Source organism: Tympanuchus pallidicinctus, unplaced genomic scaffold (assembly GCF_026119805.1).
Source record: "Tympanuchus pallidicinctus isolate F22 unplaced genomic scaffold, pur_lepc_1.0 scaffold16, whole genome shotgun sequence".
NCBI lineage: Eukaryota > Metazoa > Chordata > Aves > Galliformes > Phasianidae > Tympanuchus > Tympanuchus pallidicinctus.
This window is the reverse complement of record NW_026294679.1, coordinates 23,190,428-23,207,329: the sequence shown is the minus strand read 5'-3', so window position 1 is coordinate 23,207,329 and position 16,902 is coordinate 23,190,428. Positions and strand designations below refer to the sequence as shown.

General features: G+C 40.8%; 1 protein-coding gene and 1 long non-coding RNA gene across 2 annotated transcripts in view; one reads left to right on the top strand and one right to left on the bottom strand.

Moving 5' to 3' along the window:
* ZCCHC24 (zinc finger CCHC-type containing 24) overlaps positions 1–3,427 on the top strand; it is a 104,826-nt gene extending 101,399 nt beyond the window's left edge. The window contains exon 4 of the mRNA XM_052678086.1: positions 877–3,427. Within this exon, the coding sequence (XP_052534046.1) occupies positions 877–990 (114 nt within the window). The 3' untranslated portion in view covers positions 991–3,427. The remainder of the gene's footprint in view (positions 1–876) is intronic.
* A 4,822-nt stretch (positions 3,428–8,249) lies between these two features.
* Positions 8,250–15,233, bottom strand: LOC128078146 (uncharacterized). The gene is made up of 3 exons (XR_008205327.1): positions 15,133–15,233; positions 9,022–9,165; positions 8,250–8,633 (listed from the first exon to the last, which is right to left on the bottom strand). It is a non-coding gene; the product is annotated as an uncharacterized LOC128078146 (long non-coding RNA).
* Between the last annotated feature and the right edge of the window lie 1,669 nt (positions 15,234–16,902).

Genomic DNA, 16,902 nt, shown 5'->3' with positions numbered 1-16,902 from the left:
AAGCTGAGAAATTATGTTACAGCATTTTGTTAGTATAAAACAAACTGTGCACATCAGTGTTATGTTCTACCTCGCAGCTCTATCACTTCTGCTGATCAGATTTTCCAAACAGCAATATCCCTACTAAAATACTTAATATTTTCCAAGTGATTGCAAAACTTCTTACATGTCATAGAAAATTAAAGCACATGGATTACTAAACTCAAAGCAGCTTTGCTCCCTTTTTTAGTTAAATATACTGCCAGCCCTGTGATTCTACAAGTGTTCTTTAGCAATATATCCAAATTATCAGTCAGGTTCACAACAGAGATTGTTTTTCTGGTTCTTTGTTGTTGTTGTTGTTTTTGTTTTTACTAATAGCTTTGCAGCTCTTCTACTTAAAAAACAAACAAACAAACAAACATCAGCCTCGTAAATATGGGATTGAGACCTCACTGACTTATGTGATATCTGTGCATAGGTAAAACAGTTTTCCTGTAGCAGCAGCTAATCGCAGTGTTGTTAACCCTTCTGGCATTCTGGGCAGTGGGATTCCCATGCTTGAAGTGCTAATGCTTTTGGGATGTCTCAGTTACTGGAGCCAAGGGAATAAATTGCTGTGTCACCACATAAACATACTCCCCATTCGGGCTTTCATTAGTTTACCTACAGCAAGGTAAACAGAACCTTTATGAAGAACAACATTCAAGACTGCGAGGCAACTTCATGCCACTATAAAGCAAAGAGTTGAAAATATTTTGTCTGCTCAGACAGCAGGATTTTTGTAACTGTGAGGAGAAAGCTGGTTAAGCATAGAAGTATGCTCAGCACATGTGGTAGAAATTAACAGCAGTGACAAAGCCTTGAATCAACTCTTGTTCCCACTCTTCTCTGCAGAGACCCCTGGAAAAGCCGGATGGCCTGGACGTTTCAGACCAGAGCAAAGAACATCCCCAGCACCTGTGTGAGAAGTGCAAAGTTTTGGGCTACTACTGCCGCCGTGTGCAATAAACCTTCCAAGTGGCCTCTTCCCGTCCCCCTCATCCTTAAAGATCCTCTGACAGCACACGATCAAGAGCAACACAACACATCAAGATAAAAGCTAAAATAATTGCCAATATTGCCTATCTATAACCTAACAGTATGCCTTACCTTTAACGGAATGTAACATTTCTCCTGTGTATGCACACACATGCAACAGGTATTTACAGGACTATGGTGAATTTGTATACATACATATATATGTAAGCTTACATATATATATGTACACACGTATAAGCATTACTGATAGTGTTCACAACAGAACCACAGTTGCAGGTTCTGCTGATTGTTTACACAGACCCTATATCATGGTCAGGTGAAATGAAGTACTATTCTTTAGGCAAGATATAATATTCACAAGGACTATATGTGATAAATGGGTTTTGCAGAGGTGAAATAACTGTGGGGCCACTAATTAAAAGCACTCACCCACGACAGGAATATTATTCCTATTATATGACAAGACAAAAGGAGATTAAACAAGCCACAGCATAAAAGAAGGAAAATAATTGTTTTCCCAGTTTTAGAAAGTCTGAGAGTTTTGTGTTGCTGCTTTCTTGGACTTTTCTATTTGTTAGTGTCACTCAGGCAGGGCTCAGGCAAAATCATTTTTTGCAATTTTGAGGCAAAAAAAAGTGAATAATTGTTTGAGGGTGTGGTTGTACAGAAAGGGAACGCCATAATGGGACCCATAGCATCGGGAAGGATTCCAAGAGGTTTTTGGAGGAGATAAAATTGGCTTGGTTGTGTGACTAACAGATCTTTCTCTTGTCATATAATTCTGCTACAAGAGGTTTTGCATGTGTATGCGCTATTCATTAGGCTGCAAGCACACTAAATTTACTGTGAATAAAGGGGGATAAGAATGCTTAAAATTGTCCTCCAAATCCATAATTGAACGATTAGCCAAACTTACTATTTATAATAGTTTTAAAGCCACTTTCTGGAAATATTTTTTATGTCCTGTTTTCTACTGTACAAATTTGTTACAATGTAAAACTTTTTAGCCATAAGGTGTTATGAGGTATGAAGAACACTCTTTATAATATTCCCACTTTCCTGTCTTCCTGAAACACCTATTTACCTTAGGAGAAATGTAGGAGTTATATTTGGTTGTCCCATTTCAGGTGGAACTTTGGGCAGGGTGATCCTGTTGCAAAGTAGTATCTCATCAGGGATGAGCTGAAAGTACCTCGAGACAGTATCCTGTTTATATGTCTGTATAAGAATACATGGGCATAAGGACAAAACAAGCAATTCACTGAGAAAACTTACAGGGATAATGGTTTGTGTGGTTTTAGGTTTGGGTTTTGTTTGTTTTTTTTTTAAAAAAAAAAAAACATTTCTATTTTTGTGAGGTTTCCTTTAGAGATTGATTTGTGTGAATACTTAGTGGAAATATTTAAAATCCTACATAACTTGATGTGAATTAAATCTGTTTTGAGGATTAATTCCACAGTACTAATACAGAGAGGGTTTTGTGCCAAGTAATACCAAAACATAACCAATAAGTACAGTCAAGCTCTTGCAAAGCGAACTGAAAACTCAGTGAGCATTCCTGTAGGAAATGTGAAGGTCTTTAGAATTTGTTCTAAGGTGAAACTTCGACCATTTCTCTGCTTTGTTCTAAACAGGGCAGAATAGTTTCTGCTTATTCTGGTGGTAGGGTAATATACATATCTCACAAACTGCATTATTTATGTGTAGCCCAAGTGACACAGCCCACTGGTCAGTCTGATGAAAAAGCCTTGGGATTTGTTGATTCTGACCATGACTCCTGCGTTAGCTCCCTGGCTGTGGGCAAGTCACGAGATCCTTCTTGGACTTCAGTTCCCCCAGCTGCAAAAGGGGGGTAATCGTACTTCAGTGCACCTACCTCACAGCAGTGTTGTGAGGCATACTCAGTATCTATTAGCGTTTTGACATCACTGGATGAAAAATGCTATGTAATTCTAAAATCTTAAAGAAAATTAATCACTTTGAAACTAGTTTTGCCAAGATGGTAGTTCTATAAACTAGAGTAGCAGAAGAATAATATTATTGAATGTTAACACTAATAAGAGATCTCAGTTACGTCAGTCAAGATATACAGTTTCAGCTTTTTCAAATAGAAATGCATTCTTTTGCACAGATTCAGAAAAAAAATACCTTAGAGAAAAACAAAGATACTAACTTGCCTATAAGAGAATAAAATACACAGGTGATTTTGAGGGTGGATTTTAAAGCTTGTTAATCTTGATAATTAGTTTCCAGCATGCATGCTTTTACTGAAAGAATAACGCATTAAATCCAATTTTTTTTTTTTTTTTTTTTTCCTTTTTGAGCGCTTAACAGAACATGAACAGAAATATCCTTGGTGTTTCATATCCAACTAAAGGACAAGTAGATGAACACCATCAGGAGAAAATCAGAGAATTATTTTTCTCCGTAACGTTGCTGCCAAGCATTTTGTTTTTAAATAATTCCTGCTTTTTGATAACCACTAAATCAGTAGAATAGCACATCCCATGGTATAGCTACATCAATATAGAGCATACCAGCAGATACTGAACAAAGGCCAACTGCTAATGCCATCATATGCAATCATCGCTATTCTCATGACAGTGTTCTCTTAAAAACTGTTTATCCAGATTCAGTGTTTCATGGTGGTGCTTTTAGGTTTTATTTTAAAATAAACTTCCTAAAAATATACGTGATCAACTTCAACATACTTAACAACTCTCCATGTACAGTAACAGTTCCTAAAAGTAGAGTTAAAAGAGTTCCATATTTATATCACATTTTTCCAGGTAGAAGACAAAGTATGTAAGAAATATTAAGCATATCTAAAATATCTAGGAGGAAAATCTATTTTCCCCTGCACTTATGCTGGGGAAGAACAGATTAAAAAAATGTGGGGAGAAGCTAGAAGCCAGACACTGCCCTACTTTGTCCTGCCGAACTTGGACTGCAGCCCCCTGGGGCTGGAAGCAGCGTGCTGATCTCACTGTCTCTGCTGGAGCTGAGAGGCAAGGGGTGGGACAGGAGAGCACTGGGAACCAAGACAGGATGTCCTTTCCTTGTGTCTGCGGGGCTCAACTCAAACTTCCCCCAGAATGCAAGGCAACCCTGTTTTCTTGTCCTGCTCAGGGCCTCTCTCTAGCAAGCTGGTGGCTGAGGAAGCATGAATGAGGTTCCTCCATCCCTTCTGCCAAGGTTTGCTCATAGGAGCATCTGCTCCATGCTCTTCTGTATGCTTGGTGTCTTGCTGGAAGAACACGCAGCTCTAAGAACCAGACAATATCTTGTGGTCATTGGCACAGAAAGAAAACTTCTTAACATCAATTTCACATCAAAAAAATAGAAAACAAATTGCCTATAATTTTATCTTTTTTTAAATTAAAAAAAAAAAAAAAAGGTAATTTACCCATAGGCTAAACTCCTTCCAAACTGAAAAAATACAACCCTAGAAGTCATACTTTGAGTGGGAAGAGGATGAGTTTATTTACCACTTGTATTTTTAGGAATACTTTTTTGATGTTCTCTTTAAATAGCTCTACATTTAGTCCATTAGCTAGTATTCCTCAAAGGGATTTTTAAGCAGCTATCAGAAACAAAGCTGTTCCAGTAAAGAAATTTAAATCAGTGCAGGTCTCCCTAAATAGAGTATTCTCAGGGACGTACCTGAAATAAATTTCTCTCTCTGCCTTTATCTGTCAAGCCCAGTTTTAAACCTCATCAAATGCTTCCTATGATCTGCCCACCTACAGATCCATAGGTCCATCCAGCATGCAGCAGTTTTTTGGGGATGATTTTCTTACATTTTCCTCCTCCTTCAGATTTTTTTTGGTTCATTTGTTTCTTGAAAAATATATCTCATATTATTTCTTTAGTTGGTCTGAACATTTCACATGAAGTTTTTCTTTGGCATTGGCCCTGCACTGGAGAAAATTATTGGGAATCCAAAATAAGTAGCATAGGCTTTAACTGTTTTAACTTGATGCAGCTCCTTTGAAGTTGTTACAAATATTTCCTTTTATGACAATGAAAGAAATCCCTGTAGCTTAAAGGATGGCCCCCTTTTAGCCAGTTTCTATTGCTGCTATGGCTGGCATAAAATGATGCCACACAAGAAAAAATTGAGGCCTTCCTGTTGCCTCTTAATTTCAAATAAATACACAAGAGTATATATTATTTCTGAAAATAAGTGTATTTTAAATTCCCCATTATATGGGACACAATTTGTAAACTAAAAATGTGAATTTACAGCTGTCTGAAAGAAGCCTTTTATTAAGAAGTGCTCTCTATATTTTACCTTTTGTATAACGTGACATTTAGATTAAACATGGGTTGCATACCTGACAAGATCTAGCCGTTATTTCCCAAATAAAACTACTTTTAAAATAGTAAGAAGCTTTTGGAAATGTCAGCATTCATAGATTAGTTCTCTATGTCCTGCAGTCAAATGGAATACCATTTTTTTCTCTAGTGTGGATGCTAAGAGTTATCCACTGAATAGATTGCAATGATTTCAAAAACACATGTTTATGATTTAAGTGAACTGACGTACAATTTCCATTTGCCTTTGCCAACGTTTCAAAATGTGATGGAACTATCCCCACACAAAATCATCCTCTAAGATATCACTCTGCTCCAGATCAGGCTTCATCACATCTCCTTCCTATCCGCAAAACCACTGCTGTCCATTAATGTTGCTATTTTGCTGAAGTGCTCAGAGGGCTGGTCAAGATCTTAGATATAGGGATGATGGTTTGTGTTTCTAGGATGAATTTCAAAGGGACAATCGTGTGCAGTTACTAGCTATAGATGATTGATATGTTTACCCTGTATGAAGTATTTTACAGTTTTACTTGCAGATGTGTATTTATCTTGAGTTATACTTGACATAGAGTTACTTTCAATTTTTTTTTTAATACTATGTGTGTATTTTGGAAACCTTTCTAGATGTTAAAATTTTTGAATGGTTACAAATATTTCTTGTAATACTGAATCGTTATCTTATCTGGAAACTCTTTGCAGTAACTTTTTTGTATATATTTGAGGGCCTTTTTAGTAAAAATATTGTTTGTTCTTTGGGAAAAAGTTTTTACAACTTGGAAGCTTTCAGAAGGGCCTTCCTCTCAACTAGGATACTAACAGAGGTAAAAGTCTTCTTAAGTATTTTGCAGAACTAGGGATGTATCCTCAAGAAAATATTTATGGAAGTAATTTACTTTTTTTTTTTTTTTTTTTTTTTTTTTTTTTTTACAATGCTTTTGTCTGTATAAAGTATGCAACAGAACTACATTAAGAAGGAAATATTGTCTACATAAAATATTATATGAAAGTTGGTACATAATTCTGACAAAAAAAAACTTGCAATTCTTTAAGCCATATTGTTTTTGTTATCCTTGGATGAAAATATCAGTATTAAGTAACCAATATATTATTCAAGTGCTTTGACTTATATGAAAATGCTTATACATTTTATTTATGTGTATTTGGGGAAGGATTGCTAGAAAAAGCTATCACTAGATGTATAGCAAGTGAGAGCAAATAACAGTATAGTGTCACTTTATGACCTTGTGAAAGACAGAAGATGCTGAAAGCACCACAGAGACTCAGCTTTCAGAGACTCTGAAGCACAAGCGTCGAGTTTCAAATGGTAGTTCTTGTCCTTTTTCATGGTGAGAGGGGAAAAGAGTTGATTGGGACGCTGTCTGACAACTCAACTTTCACAAATCTTTGCAGACTGTGAGCTCAGCTATGCAGTACTGGCTACAGCAATAATATTAATCAAAGGATGGAAGAGAAATGCATTGAAGTAGATGATTGTAAGGATTTATGTTTATTTTAATTAGAACTCATAGCAATATAGAATATGCATGTGCACGTATTTGAAGCATTTTTACACTTTACATTTCATGTAGTTTGATTATATTATGAAGGATTGGGTTTTTAGTTTGATATTTTACCATGCTAAAATGGGAGGTCTGCCCAAACCTGTACTGGATTCTTGTTTCCTTTAAAAGATTGTTTAGTACAGCACTCACTGCATTGTGTACTAGTGCTAAAACTAACACTGTATCTTATGAATTTCTTCAGCTTTAAAAAAAATTAACCTAATTACTATTACATTTGTTTAGCTGTGCCCACTGACCTTGTCAGATTCAGTTGGCTATTTGTACAATTTCATTTTCTGTAACTGTTAAGAAACTTGTACAGCTGAAACAAAAACAGAACCTATGGACAACAGCCTCGGAGGTACCAGTTCTGCTTCAGCAATCAAGATGACAGCTAGCTTACTGAGCGACTACATTGCTAAAGAGACTGTAAAACCTCTGTTGTGGATTGTCCATAAAATGGCATTCCGACATGTGCCTTATTTGCTGGATAGTATACAGCTTTTCTCTAGTATTCTAGCATTTTAATGCTGTATTAAAATAATGCAAAAAAAAAAAAAAAAAAAAAACAAACCAAAAAAAAAACCAGCAAGAGTGGTGTGGTTTTCTTGCAATACATTAAAATGAGGTTGTTACTCTTAGTAGTTTAGGTGTATGGCCTCTAACATGAGGGATCCTCTTCATCTAGACAGAAAGTATTTTTAGTAGACTGATGAGCACACTGTTCTAGGCTCATACAAATATGGTGCATCTCAGACATTTGGAGCACTGTAACATAGTGACATGACATACATTGCATAGCAAACCTGATTGCTAGGAAGATTTGAGAGCTCTCCTCATTCAATTTGCATGAGAGTCAAAACATATGCATGTGCATGCATGTGTGTGCAAAGGAGAGACTGGACAAGGAACCACGCAGATTTGAAGCCCTGAAAAAAGCAATTTCCATCTGATGATGAAAGACATGCTCCTAGTTGAACCCCATAGAAGACAGTAAATTATTGTTTTAAGCACAAAACATACTGTTCTTCAGTATAAAAATTGCCAAGATCTCTGTTCCCATATGCAACTATAGCCACAAAGCCAAGCTAACTGTAATACCTCCCTCCACTAGAACCAGGGTCTCTCCTAATGCCAGCATGCCAAGTTCAGTGCTCCACTGATACCAGAGAAAATGCTCAGCAGACAAACAGCAAAATGCCAAATCTCTGTTACCACATCCTCCACGTTATCCCTCAGAAGTAACTTTTTCATATTGAAAACAAAAATAGATTAACACAAACAATATAGTAGCAACATAAATTATCAAACTACTTTTCCTTTACTCTTAATTCCCAGGTGATTTGCCTTCCTGTTATATATGAACGAAGTCAAAAGACAATGCTCATAACAGAGGAACTAAGAAGTTCCCGCTTTAGGAAAAATAATAGGGAATGCATCACAGAGATTTCACATAACATCCATACTTTGAAGTAAAAATGTTTCATTGTTCTTTATTGAAAAACAAACAGTGCACAAAGATTACAAGTATTAAGTCAGCCAAAACACATCATATACCCAGCCGCATCTTGGCTTTCCAGTGCATCAACAGCTACACAAGGTAGGCCCTCTTTTGTCTTCATCCCTCTCAAGAAGATGCACACAGGAGGCACTGACAAAAGAGGAGCCTGAGACCAGAACACCAGTCACTGACAGCTGACATTCAGGTCTTCCCACTCAGAAGTGGAACACCTACCCAGAAGGACATACAGAATCCTCATTCCTGAGAAGCGTGTAGCATGTGGTTTGTTTGGGGTCCTGAACAAAAGGAACACCACACTCAGTCTTGCTTTTCTCTATCATTCACCCCCTGAACTAGGAGATACTATTTGCAAACTCTCTCCTCAGCAGCATCAGCTCTAAGACCCACACCTGCTCACACAGCAATTTGTTCTTACTGGAACCAGTGACATCACTCATCCTCTATATCCTCCTCATCCTCACCTCTTCAGGCAAAAAACAGGCACACAGGCTTTGATACAACCCATCACAACTGCAAAATTTCATTCGAACAAAGCCTCTCACAATGCTTCAACAAACTTTAGGAAAAGCTTTAATAACAGAACATATCAGGAAACACCTACCACAGTCAGCGTTTACTGGGACACTCTCCAGGTTTGGGACTGAGGAGGCCCATCCTGCTGGGAGGTGTTGGAGTTGCAAGCCAGGCTGCACAGAGCCAGCCAGCAACTTGGTGCTTCATGATGGGCTGAAATGTTAGTTCCTGTAATTCAGCAGTGGTAAACACAAATTATGCACAACTGCAAAGACTCCCCAAATTGTGCATATTCAATAGTAGGTTTTAGTTTGCTAGTATTTGTCAGGAATAAGATTTGCATAATTTACTGAGTAACCATACTCATTAAAAAAAAAAAACAAAAAAAAGAGGCAAGTGTAAGATTTGGAATTCAGGACAACAAAACAAAGAGAAAACATCATCACATGGCCTTTATCACTCCATTACTGATTAATTTTGCATTCACAAACACTGAAAAGGTGAAACAGAACTGAAAAAATTAGGACCAGTGAAAGGAAAGAGGCTGTGTGCACTGGGCCTTCTCTTCCTGGAAAAAGAGATCACAAATGTGATGTCATGGCCTGTAACAATAAATGACATGAAGAAGAGAGGAAGTACTCATTGCTTCTAGAGTGCTTCCCTACCAGAAACAGGGAATTTTGGCTAAAATTATCTGAGATAACATTAAAACAAAATTTTCACACAGGATATAGAAATTCACAGCCATGGGATGTTCTAATTCAAAAGAAGAAATGAGCTCAAAAATGATTAGAAAAATCACATTAAAAAAATTAAAATCCTTAAAGGGTTATTAACTACAGAGCTGTGGCCCTGGCTCAGGAAGTCCCAAAGCACAGGAGCAAAGACTGTGCCAACAGACATTTAATTGCCTGGTTTTAATAGCTATTGTAGGAAAAAAGACACTAGAGCCAGTGCACATCTGATCACTGATCTGGCCTGAAAGGATCTGTTCTGCTTCATCATAAAAGGGTATGCATGCAGTTAGTTCCTGTATAGGCAAGTCTGCCTGTGTGGCACAGTACTCAGTCTAGCTGTTCAGTTCCTAACAAAATGCCCTCTGGTTCTCCAGCATTCATGTTCTGGAAGAAAACCCTGTAAGTCACTCACAGTCAGGCTCAATTGGATTAACAGACAGGGCACTAATCACAGTCCCACCATAATTCGTAGTATATGACCAAATAATGCACAAATGTAACTCATTTGGTGGGTGGGGGTTGTTTTTTTTTTTCTTTTTTTCTTTTTTTTAATTAATTGCAGATACTTTTGTTGGAAAAGCTAAACCTTAAACACAGCTAATTGGGGTATTTTAAGCCTGTCCACACACTGCATTCCCCCATGCTAGATGTGCCACTTGTTCTGGGTCTCCCAGTAGTGGGGCAGGGTCAACTCACCGTATGGCTCACTAGGGACCCCGAGGAATTTACTGAGCCAAGTAAAATTTCTAAGAGGTGTTTGCCCACCTCACAGGATCCTAAAGGTGTAGTAAATGGAGCTTGTAAGGATGAGGTCGTAGGCTTAAAAAACAAATGAGTGGAAATATCTAGTGCTGGCCTCTGGACCCCTGCAGCTGCTGTTCAGCAGTGCCAAGAACTGGGAAAGGCCTGGCTTGAAGCCACGAGCACGAGGTACTCACCAGCCCTGCAAAGAAAGGGGGCTTGGGTGTTCCTCCTGGCCATGGCTGTGCCATGTGCTGTGTGATATGCCACAGCTTGATGGGAGGTAACCAAGTGGTGGCTTTCATCCACACTGGGCAATATCATTCTGCCCAGTTGGGGAGATCCCAAATGACCATGCATGCTGGCTAGCTTATGGCCATATTTCACCTCCACAAGTCTTAAACAATATCCTTGAACCCAGGGGTACATCTCCGTGTCCAGGCAGCCCCTCATGCTGCTTGGCATCCTGAAGTGCTCCTGTATGCATGAAAGCACGTTTGGCTGCAGGGAAAGCACAAGATGTGCAAGCAAATGCAGACCTGGATGGAGAAATGCTTCACAATTTATCTTTTCTGCCATAAATATGTCTGCCCATCTCTCTGCTAGGAGAGGAAATGTCAGTCTGAAGCAGACAGAAATATTCAGACAAAAGGAGTTACATCTGGAGGCTTTTGTGAGATGAGTGAAGCCAAAAGAAGAAAGTGAACTTTTTCTCCCCCAATTTCCTTCCTATGTTGAGCCCTGTGTGCCTCCTCACAGGAATTTAGTACAAGAAGAAAGAAGGGCTCAAAAGGCTCTACAGTCCCAGGAAAGGTGAAGTTCAGTCTAAGGTATGTGTGATTTTCTCCCTCGAGGACTCTACATTTGAAATATAGCTTAGATTTTTTTTTTTTTTAATGAGAATTTAATACACTTCATAAACCTGATCTTCTCTTCAACACCTTACCAGAAAACCTGGCAGATTTCAAAACAGATTTTTAAATATGAAAAGTAGGGGAAATTTGTCACCTAAGTTCCTTTTGAAAAGGTAGACAATACAGCTGGTAGCATTTAACTTTACAGTAATGGGCACATAAACTTCATTTTTGCTCCTGGCAGATATTATTGTTTTCTTAAGAGTTAAAAACTGCTTTTTTTTTTTTTTTTAAGCTGAGGTACTGCTTGGTCTCTAGCATGCTGCTAATCCCTTTCAGGAGAACAGAAAAGAAAAACAAAAGCAAACAAACAAAAATCTGCTATTAGTTCACTCCAAAGCTGTTTCCTGTTCTCCAAGTCAAAAATAAAATAAAATAAATCCCTATAACTAAACTGATCTTCTGAAAAACCCAGCTGTTTAAAATCTTCTTGGTCACTAAATTAAGACACATGTTTAGAATATAAAATTGACCAGCCTCAGCAAAGTCCTTCATCTTAGTTTGCAAATGACTGCACATGAAATCATCGGAACTGCAATCTTCAAGTATCTAGTTGCCTCCTACCTCCCTTTTTTCTCCTACTGCTCTCAGCTCCCCCTGTTGCTAGTACTTCACAGTCATTGGTCTTCTTTGAGTTTTTTACTCCTGAAGTCCTCTGACTTGCTATGTACCACTCCTGGTTTCTCAAAAGAATCAGTTTGCATTGCAACAAAATGCTGTCCCCTCTCAATGTCCTCAGCATAGCTCTTAAGTAACTCCATTGCAGCCCTGACCCCCCACCATCAGTAGCATAACAAGTTCCCTGATGCTACCCTGCCTAAATAAAATGATTTGGTCTGCTGTTGAGTAATTTGCTAGGATTTTGTTTGTTCATTTTTAAGCATTAGGAAGGGCCTGAAGTTTGCTGGAAGAGTACAAAGAAACAGGTTGTCCAGCTAGGCAGGGTTTAACCAGTGCTTAAATGCAGTCGTTTCCAGATGGAAAGGAAGCAGGTGTCTGACCACAACCATTTCACTGCACTCACAGGAAGGAACACAGGACCTCTACAGTCAAGTCACGCTTACAACTGCTCATCTGTTCCTCACAAAGCCCCTATCTTTAGTTCAGCAGAGAACCAAAAGGGAAGCTTTTCAGAACATGGGGCCTGAGGGCCTGATTGCCCTGTTAGTCTCTAAGCACCGCCATCTGCATCTGGGTTACAGCCTAAGGCCCTGGCTTTGATTTCTTCCATGAGTTCTATGGATATCTCCATGTTAACTTGAGGTACACATCAGGGCACTCTCCTGCTCCAGGAGACCTTTCTATCAGAGATGGACTTAGTTTTTCCAATCCTTTTTGAAGCAGTCCATTTCTTCGGCCAGATCTAGCTGAAAACATTCTGACAGGCTGAAAACATTCTGTCAGACTGAAAACATTCCAGGACAGAAAGCACTTTGCCACATTAATATCGAAAGGTTAGAGAAGAGAAGTGGCCGGTGCAATGGTTTTGCAGTGAAGGAAGAAAAATGTACTGCAGTCAATAAGCCAGGTGTGAAAATGATCTTCTCAATTTCTTTTCTTAACACATTTGGTTGCCTCGTGAGAGAAAGCCCTGGATGGAGTTAGCAGACGGGTCTGCAAGACTGGAGCTGGTAAACGTGGATACTTTTGCAGCGCCCAGCCATGGCCCCAGCTGGTCCACTATGAATGCCCAACTGAGGGGGCCTGTCTCTCTCTGCAGGGTGGGAGCCGGTTTCCAGGCTGGGCACATGGGTGTATTCTGCAACTGTAAGCCTTGTAAGGTTTCAGCACCCAACACTGCTTCATGCCTCCAGTGTGATTCAGCTGGACGGATGGAATGGCTGATGGGCAGGGCGATGGCTGTTGCTGTTGGCAGGAGATGAGGCAAGAGCAGAGTGGAGCTGCTCTCCCTTGGAGAAGTAATGGTGACAGCAAATACCTCCTTCCTCCTTCTCCCCCCAGTACTCTCCAGACAGGGAGCAATCTGATGGTGTCCCTGAGGAAGTTCTCCAGCTCACCAAGCACAATTCCTTCCTCGTAGGCCCCCCCCTACCCCCCCAGTTGACAGCTGAAGGGAGGACAGCACAATCTGGTCTACCCATGGCCCACCACCAGTGGGGGAGAGGCTGGGGGTGTTGTGTTAATCACATGGAAACCATTTTGGACAATTAAACATATAGATGAAAGGCCAACTGGCTGCACATGTTGCAAGGGACATGACCTAAAAGCAATCCCAGCAACTGAGATGATGTAGTGTGAAAGCCGGATTAAACAGGTCAAGTAAATTTGGAGCAGCTAAGATAAACTGAACTCCCTTCCAAAACATATGTTGTTCTTGCCACATAATATTGCTGTACTATGGTAGCATGTCCTAAACATGCCAAAACTGTGATACACTTGTCCCAGGGTCATGCTGCCAATGAGAGAGAGCAAGGATGGTTATTTTGGAGAAAAGCCGCTCAAGAGGAACTGTCAGAAAGTTGCACACTCGTGGCTGAGCAGCATGCTGAAGCCTGGTGGGAGCTGAGCTGGGCCAAGCTGCCATGTGTGGCTGCTTGCTCTGGAGTTTGGCTCCCCCATAAACTTCCCCAGTGATCAGCAAGCTGTGCTGACAGCCCCCAGCAGCTTGGCTGGGAGCTGGAGGCGTCTTGCAACATCTGGGCCCAATTCCCATTCACTTCCCACATACACCTGCACTGAGCTCCCCTTGCAGAAAGTTTGGTATGGAAAGGCAGCCTGCACTTCCCATCATGGGCTGAGCAGGGTGGGAAACATCACAAATTGAGCAAATTCAAGGCATGTATGCAGTGTGGAAAGAAGAGGTAGTCAACAGTGCAAAATACTCACCATCCTCCTGTGCTGCTCTGACATAGAAGCACCACTGTAACGCATACGGTGCACAGTGTTTTACTAAAGCAATGCAGCTTTGTTAGAAAAACCAAGCAGCCATCACCAGTCCTTGCACAGATTACCCAGGTTGTGGATTAATCATACTCAGAGCACAAGGAGTCCAAAGTGAGTTGCAAAAGGCCTTGGATGAACCACTGCTCTTTTTCTTTTCCACCATGTGGTCCTCAGTGCCCACCCCTGCCCAGGTCAATGCTGTCAGGGATTGTGGTCTCTCACAGTACTCTGACTTTATTTTCTTAGCATTTAATTGCCATATGCTTCATATTATCTTTGTTTTTAGTTTACCTTGGCTATCCCAATCCTTGCTTAACCAAGAGTTGTCAGCAGTAAGCCATTAGATAGTAAAACACAGCACTGGAAAGATAGGAAATATAAAGGGTCAGCTCTTCAAATTCTTCCTGTATGGCACTCTGCAATGTGTAAGGAGCTTTCTCTATCTTGAACTCATCACTGGAAGAGCTTTTAGCATGTATGAGGTTTCAGTGCTGCTCTTTTGAACAGCAGTGTGTCAGTATCATTACTAATTGCCAAAGCCCAGCTCCACTAGGAATGGCTGAAATGGGAAGTGCATACGGCATGCAGTTTCCAGAGTGAGAGAAGGCAGTAAGGGCACTATGCCCCAGAAAAAGCTGGACAACACATTCCTGCTTTTTTACTTTTTCCATGAAAAGTTGTAAATGTACTAAAGCTGATGAAAAAGCTTTGTTCTGTACATATAAAGCCTCGGAAAACTCTCTGAATTAAGGCTACGCTAACTGGGGAAAGCAGAGAAAGTAACTTAAAAGCTTGGTGACTGTAACGGAAAAATCAACACAGTGGAATGGTGATACAGGAGGTGTAATGACAAAGGGAACCAGCACAATGAAAAGGTGTTACAAAGGAAAAGTGCTCACCCTTCTCTGAAGATCTAGGCTCACAGGGAAAACTCCTTAGGGGCAGTCAGAAAACTCCTTCTGGCAGTCAGCCCTTAAATGAGGGCTAGGAGAGGTGCAGCCAGGCTCCACCCCCTTACAGTCACTCAGCTGAATTACCTTCACCTGTGCTCCCAGGGCTGACCTTTCCCCAGGTGCTCAATCAGTGGTTCAGACCGTGACTCAACAGTTCCCATGCAGTGACTCCTAACTATACACACTTGACACGAGGGGAAGAAAGCACTGTGCAAGGCATTGCCATAACAGTGGTTGCCAGTGTGCTGTTGCTGGCATAGGCGCATGACAGCCTGATGGGCTGGCTGCGTCCTGAGCACACTGCTGTGCTCCCACAGTGGAACTGGAGAAATGCCACCTGCCACTCTGAAGGCTGCCTTCTGGCTGAGGTGGAACAGGCTGGTGCGGATCCAGAGTGGCCCTTGAAAGTTCTAAAGCCCCAGTTGCATTGGTACACTCCATGCTTCCAACAACAGCATTTATTCACTGCAGTATATGGCATGTCGTGTTGCTGGCAATGCACCCTGTTATGTGTATACATGCTCACCAAGATTGATTTTATTCACGTCCAGAGGTATCTTCTATAAAATCAAATATCTGAACAGTGTCAGTGCCCTCTTGCTGTTTTCTCAAGGCTACAGCATCGTGTTTCTGTGCTGCCGTGTTTCTCTAGGAGACTTTTGCCAGGTGGCTATACGTGGCTGTGGTATTACAGTGAGTTAAATGTAGGACTGGTGCAGATATTCTAAAGATGCTTACTTATGTATTTTGCCAAGAACACAATGATTTTTGAGATGAATCAAAGTTTTAAAGACAAATTTGAGCTTTTCTAATCATGTTAGATCTAGTCTCAGTCTGTGAAACAAACAGAGGCTGATAGTTGAGCAGTGTGGTTACACCAACAGGCTTCCTAGTTTATCCAGGACAGCAGCTTCCATTTTGTGCCATCAAAACGACCTGAAAAATAAAGCTATGCTGCGAGGTTGTTCTAGGGCTGAGCATGTCACTTCCACCATCCTGTGCTCTGTCAGCTGGGCAAGGAACAATGTGTGAGGGGACAGCCACAGATATCTTCAGACTGTCTTGTGCCACAGGGAGCAGGGGGGGATTTAGGAGCTGTGTCAATTGGGGGCTGCCACTGCAGCAGCAGCAGCACCTCTCCAACCATCCAGATGGCTGCTTATGAGAGGACCTGCTCCAGGCCCCTGGCCAGGGCAAGTCCCCCAGTCAGGGTTCTGCTTCCTGACCCGTTGGTAGACGAGTCCCACCCCCTAAGGGCCTTATGGGATACATAAGGGACCGGGACTCTGTGGTTTAGCATCTACAGCAGTGACAAAGTCCAGATTGCCACCACAGTTATTTCCTCTTTTAAGAAAAAGGGGAAACTGTGGTATCTCACACACCTCTGAGCAGAAATAGCTGACAAACACCAAGTCCTTAATGGCAAAGGCTGCCACTGACGGCGTCTGGGCCCTGTTACGGGATGCTGAACCACTAATTTCAAATGCTGCCCTGTGATGTGAAACATATTTATAGCTGGAGTGATCAGGGTGTTTTGGAAGGCTTGCTTTCCTAAATAAACCCCCAGGCTAGACACTGACATCAGTTTTACAGCTCCAAACCAGCTCCCCCAGCCCAGGATGAGATCAAAACCCAGCCCCACACACTGCTGGCTGCTTGTGCAACACGAGCATACACACACTAACATCTCTGGACATCTCCAGGAGCAATGGAAAC